The sequence below is a fragment of the Callorhinus ursinus genome, unplaced genomic scaffold (assembly GCF_003265705.2).
Source record: "Callorhinus ursinus isolate GAN/ISIS: 27379988/994484 unplaced genomic scaffold, GSC_fseal_2.0 scaffold13, whole genome shotgun sequence".
NCBI classification, from domain to species: Eukaryota; Metazoa; Chordata; class Mammalia; order Carnivora; family Otariidae; genus Callorhinus; species Callorhinus ursinus.
Window position 1 is genome coordinate 23,865,122 of NW_027397075.1, and position 6,302 is coordinate 23,871,423.

The following is a 6,302-nucleotide window of genomic DNA, read 5'->3' on the forward strand; positions in this document are numbered from 1 at the left end:
CCCCACTCCAGCAACCCTCAGTTTGTTTCCTGAGATTAAGAATTCCTCGTATCAGTGAGGTCATATGATACATGTCTTTCTCTGATTGACTTATTTCACTCAGCATAACACCCTCCAGTTCCATCCACGTCGTTGCAAATGGCAAGATCTCATTCCTTTTGATGGCTGCATAATATTCCATTGTATATATATACCACATCTTCTTTGTCCATTCATCTGTCGATGGACATCTTGGCTCCTTCCATGGTTTGGCTATTGTGGACATTGCTGCTATAAACATCGGGGTGCATGTACCCCTTCAGATCCCTACATTTGTATCTTTGTGGTAAATACCCAGTAGTGCAATTGTTGGGTCGTATGGTAGCTCTATTTTCAACTTTTTGAGGAACATCCATACTGTTTTTCAGAGTGGTTGTCCCAGCTTGCATTCCCACCAATAGTCTTATATTTATTTTCTACTAAGACTGACGAGCGACTCTCAGCCTTGCTGTGCACAAAATACATTTCTGTATGCCTTTGTTTGTCACAGGCTGATAAAAATTAATAGGACTAGGCAAGGTCTTGAAATCTGTGACAGTTTTCTTGAAACACTCAGACTCTTCTAGCTGACCTTTCTGGCTGAAGTGGATCTTTTCTGCCCTAATTCTCCCAAACCCTCCAGTTTGTTAAATACTCCCCAATATTTTTCCATTCATTTAGTATCATGCCACAATTGTCATTCATAGTAAAAGATCAATCCAATGACATCACATTTCTTAAGGTGCTGACGTGTTTGAAGACTTTTGCTCTTATTGGGTAATAAAACATTTAAGAGAATTCCAGCAGGTAGGAATCTATCAAGCTTTGAGTTGTTTTATCGGTTACATGGGAAGGAAATGCAACAAAGGTGTTAAGTTTCTACTTACATTTGAAACCATACTTTCTTTACAATTAACTTGGGCCATTTGATTTAAGGGAGCTTGATCAAGGGGCCAGGAGGTGTGATAAACAGTGTGGTTGTTGAATGGCTATTTCTAGATCATCACCCTGTGTAGGAATTCTCTTCACATGGGCATTTCTAGTGGTTTAGTATCTAGTGGACTGCTCCTCACAGCACTTTCTTCCCTTTGCTTGACCCTAATCCTACCCCCTCCCCACTTCACATCCCCCAGCTCTATTCCTGTTGGACATCCATAATGTTCTCACTGTGTTGTTTTTATTTCCTTCTGCCAGGTTTTCTCTTTCAGCAGTACTCATAACTCCTACCATTTGTTTGTTCACAACATCATTAAACACTAACTAAATTTTCCCTATATACTCAGCACTATGCAAGGAGCTGTGAATGCAAAGTGAACAGGCATGGTTCCTGCCCTCAAGGACTTTATGGTTGTGGAGGAACATAGTCATACAAACAATGAAAAGAAGGAATGCTCTCATTCAGTCCTGGATATGTGGACCACAGTGTCACAGCCCAGATTTCCTGCTACCTTGGGACTTTGGCAGCCAAATTTAATGGGGCAGAGGGTAGGGAGAGGTTTTGCTTGGCAAGGTGGTGGGTGGGTGGGAATAAGGGGAACTGCTGGCTTGTGAGCAGAGCTGCTCTGAGAGTCAGAGAATCCTACTTTCCAGGGTGTCCTAGGATGTTGCAGCATCTTTGTCAGTGACCTCTGAGGAGAACAAAATGTCCATGTTTAAAGAAATTCTAGACCCTAGCACTAACAATGAAATGGACTTGCTTGCATGAAAACAATACTATCTTAGTCATCTGTATTAATTGCTGATGCTTATGCCTGATAACAGTTGTGTCCACTGCTCAGAATTTCTATTATAACTAACTTTCATATGTGTGTAGAGTGTGCTTATAGAGCAGTTAAGACTGCTTTCTTAAGAATTGTCCCACATGCAGAGCAGTTGCATTTATTCACACCCCATCAACTCAGCATTCATGATTTCATTTCATGTGGACCGCTATCTGTCACATGGTGAACAATCAGACTTTCACATCAGGATGTTCACTCATTCCACCAACTGGCTTCCAAGCAAGAATTTCTTTAGTAAATATATCTCTAGAATAAATAAACTATGAGTAGTGCATACAAGTCGGTCATACTGTCTAGATAAAGTAGTTCTTTCGTGGGAGGTCAGAGCAAGGTGAGGCAGGCTGGAATGCTTAGTTCTAGAAAGTTCTATGCAGTGTTCTATAGCATAAGGAGCAGCAAGCAACATAACACCACCTGAGCTTGACATCCTCTCAAGTTTGACATGGCACATGTCCCCAAGGAGCTGAGACTCATAAACAAGTCCAATATAGAATTCTGAGTGTTGTATAACAGAGTTGGCTGGATTTTTGTCTGGTCCCCAAATCTACTGTCGGTAAAAATATTATCGGCAAGCACTAAATCTAAATGTCCATCTCTTAGCTGGTGGTACCCAAAAGTAAAAGGAGAAAAGGAGTCAGTGCAACACAAGTCCTGCCAAAGATAGAATGAGATACGCGTGAAAGACTTTTGCAAACGTTAAAGCAATAATATAAATGTGATGTGAGGTATTGATACCAGGACTTTGACGCCCATTACAGAAGAGTCTGCTGATGTTCAGTCAGGTAGAGCAGTCTCTCCGGCATGCTGACACATTCCAGCCTGCTGCATGCTCTCTCTCTCTAGCCCACACAATGGATGAGTTCCTAGCACTAATTCTCATGGCACTAAAGCAGGGAGGCCCTATTCTGGATATGAATCTGACCATTATATGCTCCTGTGGCAAAAAGAAATCCAGTTTCATCAATAGCTGCAGAAGTCAGTTCAACACTGAAACCATGAGGGTCTAAAATCTGGTATATTTGGAGGCCAGTCTCGAGTTCCCAAACCTGTAGGAAAGAACAAAAAAATCAAATCATCCATATACCCTTCAGCTTTTACAAAAATTTTAGAATATTCAAAACAGCCTGAAAATTGGTACTCTGCCCTTCTAAAATCTTTTCCAACATCCTGCCCTGAATGTTGGTTTGATCAAAGAACATTCTAACAGACGCAGGGCCGTCTAGTAGTTCTTGTGGGATCCTGGAGGGTGTCTGCTGTATACCCAGGCAGCCGAGACAGGCAGTGACTATTCCGGGCAGCCTTGGTTGTGGAGGAAGTAGCCAATTTTGCTACTGTGAGCACGAAACCAGCTTAGCAGCCAGATAGCGATGTAACCATTACAAGTACAGCAGACAAAAAAATCAAACTGGATTTATTTCCTGTTGGCTCATCCAAATCAGCCAGGAGTCACAGGACAGACTAAGAGAACCCTGAGGAAGGAGCTCATTGACCTTTCCAAGAAGTGTTCTGATTAGGGACACGTGCTTCACTCTTGGAGGAAGAGAGAGATTTCAGAGAAGGCTGTCTGTGTAATCAGGTGGGGTGTAATCAGAAAATCCAGAAACAAGTCAAGACACCACATTCTTTCTCTTTGGAAACACAGTTGAAGCTCTAGACCTTCAGCCTTTCGGTCTAAATCTCTCCTTCTTCATGGATCTGCCATGTTCACATGTAAACTAGACTGTCAGTGAGTAATGAAACTGCACTGGCAGGACAGATGGTCGCCCTCAAGGTCTGTGGGGCAGAGGCAGCATGAGCAAAGGGCCAGAGATGGGAAGGCGCATTGTCCCTCCTGGGAGCTGAAGACAGCGTTGTAGCTCGAATCAAGGAGGGAGAGCAGGACCAGAGGGAACACGTGGAATCGTCTAGAGGCCAACCAAGGGCCACTGTCTGATCTGAATGAGGCCCGTCTGGACTGAGAGCCCACATTCTCAACCTCTGAGTGCCCCCAGTACAGACGAGGTCCTTAAAGGAGAAGAGAAATATGTGCCATGGCATGAACGGGTCTCAGAGTTCACCCGTGTTCTGGCCTGAAGTATGCTCCCTCTTCAACCAATCAATCAGGTACGAAAACTCACCTAGATGCATTTCTTGCCCCCTTCTACCCTTACAGGGAAGCCATCTCCCCCCTAGAGGTCCATAGTTTGTGAAAACGGAGTAGGTTTTAGTTTTAGTTTTCCTCTTATTCTGTAGGCATAATCAGAAGTAGGTGATCAATAACTGAACTCCCGAGATTTTGGCCTGAGAAAATCTCCAGCAGATGAACATAGAAAGTCAGAGATTGAGAGGGGACTTAAAGGGTCTCCAGAGGATGCTCTCTACTGCTCCAGATGTCTCCTTTTGGAGAGCATGCATGAAATGAAAGGATGGCCCTCTGAAGCAAACCCTGCCAGCCATCACTGCTAGATGATGCACTTAGGATGGCTGCATACCCTGGCCTCTGGGGAGCATGGTAGTGTCAAGGCAGTGGAATGCAGAAGAATAGACCAACCTGGGTACACATCCCAGTTATGATGCTTACTATTTATGTGACCTGGGGCAAGTTGCTTGAACGCCATGGGTCCTAGTTTTCTCAACTTTAAAATGGAACCCTTTATCTGTCCACATGGAACTGGTGTGAAGATTAAATAAGATCATGGATTTAAGGCACTTGGCACATATCCCGCACCTATAGGGGTTATAGTAAACCTTATAAATTCCTCTCCCTTCCTTCTTACCATATCCTCTGCCCATAGCTAGGACTTAAAAATGTATTTATGTATGTATGTATGTATGTATGTATGTGTATGTATGTATCTATCCATCCATCCATCCATCCTAGTACTCTTTCCTTGGTATATTTCCTTTAAAGTTCTTATTCTGATACTATAACTAGCTTTACTTATTTAATTGAGGATGCAGCTTAATAGCAAGCAGTCTGACCTGGCTGAAAATACTTGTTTTTCATGGGTTCATGAGTGCTTAAAAATAGCTCTACTGTCAAGTCTCATCACATGTGCCACTACATTTACTTAATCACTCAAAGACTTACCTGTAAAAAGAGAACATTCTGCTTTGCCTTTTTCTTTCTGAAGAGCCAATATATACTCACCTTAATGATGGATTCAGAACAGATAGTAAGTACTTGGTGAAAATATCTGTTGTAAAGCATGACATTGATTTCTCGTTCATGAGTGTGAGGAATCTGTTTTGTATCTTGTACCATCCTGGTCAGAGGGTACATGTCCATGACACTAGATCCTGCAACAGAAGTAAGAATTTCACAAATACCCAACATTAGAAGTTTTGAATCACAAAGGACTTTACCCAGTCGGTTGTGTTTGGAAACAACCCATCGGTGAGATTAGTAATATCAATTCCTAGGATATCTAATGTGGTGAAGATATGCTTATTTTCTCTAAAACACTTTTGACAAATAAAGAAAATGTTATTCAGCAAGAGAAAAGCATTCATTGATGGCGTCATTAATTTTCAAGTGCAAGCTATTTGGATTCATTGATATTCTCTTTTCAGTGATCCCTATTTTTCTGTTTTTTTATAGTCTACATTTTTCCTTCTTGAGAGTGCCTGACCCATGCCTCTCCATCTGGTGTATAGTAATCACAGTGATGGGCAGCTTTCTGCTGAAGGTAAGCTTCCATTTAGTGATTGGAATTTATTGTTAGAGGGCCTTTTCCGACCAACAAATGATAAAGCACCCTGTAAACATGGTCTTATTAAATTTAATGAATGAGAATGGTTACAAGCCAGTGCGTGTAACATCAATATTAAATAAGATTAATTTCCAAATCAACTTGGGGAAGTAGTTGGAGAGCAGGTATACCTTATTTGCATTTTCCTAAGGGTGCTGGTTTGGTTTTACAGGGATACTACAAATGGCAAATGTGATTTAACTGTCAAAATCAACTACGTATTCTGTTTTGGTATAATGTCTAGAAATATAAATAAGAATCTCAAAGCATTTCAAAGATCAAACAAAATGAACCTTCTCTTATTGTTGTGGAGATTAAATTACCAAAGGTCAACACTTTGTATTGAGTTTCTCATGACTTTCCAATCTCACCTGTTAGGAAAAAGTGCCCCAGGATTTAACGAAGCCCTTTCCTAAGCTGCTTAAATTTTAGGATAAAATCTGTTCATGTGTAAAGAAGGACTTAAAAGGTTCTTCTGGTGATATTTCTCAGTTCACCTCCTACACTATCGGTGGGAATGCAAACTGGTGCAGCCACTCTGGAAAACAGTATGGAGGTTCCTCAAAAAGTTGAAAATAGAGCCACCCTACGACCCAGCAATTGCACTACTGGATATTTACCCCAAAGATATAAATGTAGTGATCTGAAGGGGTATGTGCACCCCAATGTTTAGAGCAGCAATGTCCATGATAGCCAAACTATGGAAAGAGCCAAGATGTCCATCAACAAATGAATGGATAAAGAAGATGTGGTATATATATATATATATATA

The 6,302-nt window shown here is 41.4% G+C and overlaps 1 protein-coding gene across 6 annotated transcripts in view; it reads right to left on the reverse strand.

Annotated features, from left to right (window-relative positions):
• Positions 1-6,302, reverse strand: part of WDR64 (WD repeat domain 64) — a 146,073-nt gene that overhangs the window by 56,491 nt on the left and 83,280 nt on the right. For all 6 annotated transcript variants that reach the window (XR_012380520.1, XM_073899919.1, XM_073899918.1 and 3 more), the window contains 2 exons: positions 4,930-5,078; positions 2,722-2,845 (listed from right to left, as the gene is read on the reverse strand). Coding sequence is in view for 5 of the 6 variants with exons in the window: in XM_073899919.1 (XP_073756020.1) it covers positions 2,722-2,845; positions 4,930-5,078 (273 nt within the window). In the remaining variant the exon portion in view is untranslated. The remainder of the gene's footprint in view (positions 1-2,721; positions 2,846-4,929; positions 5,079-6,302) is intronic.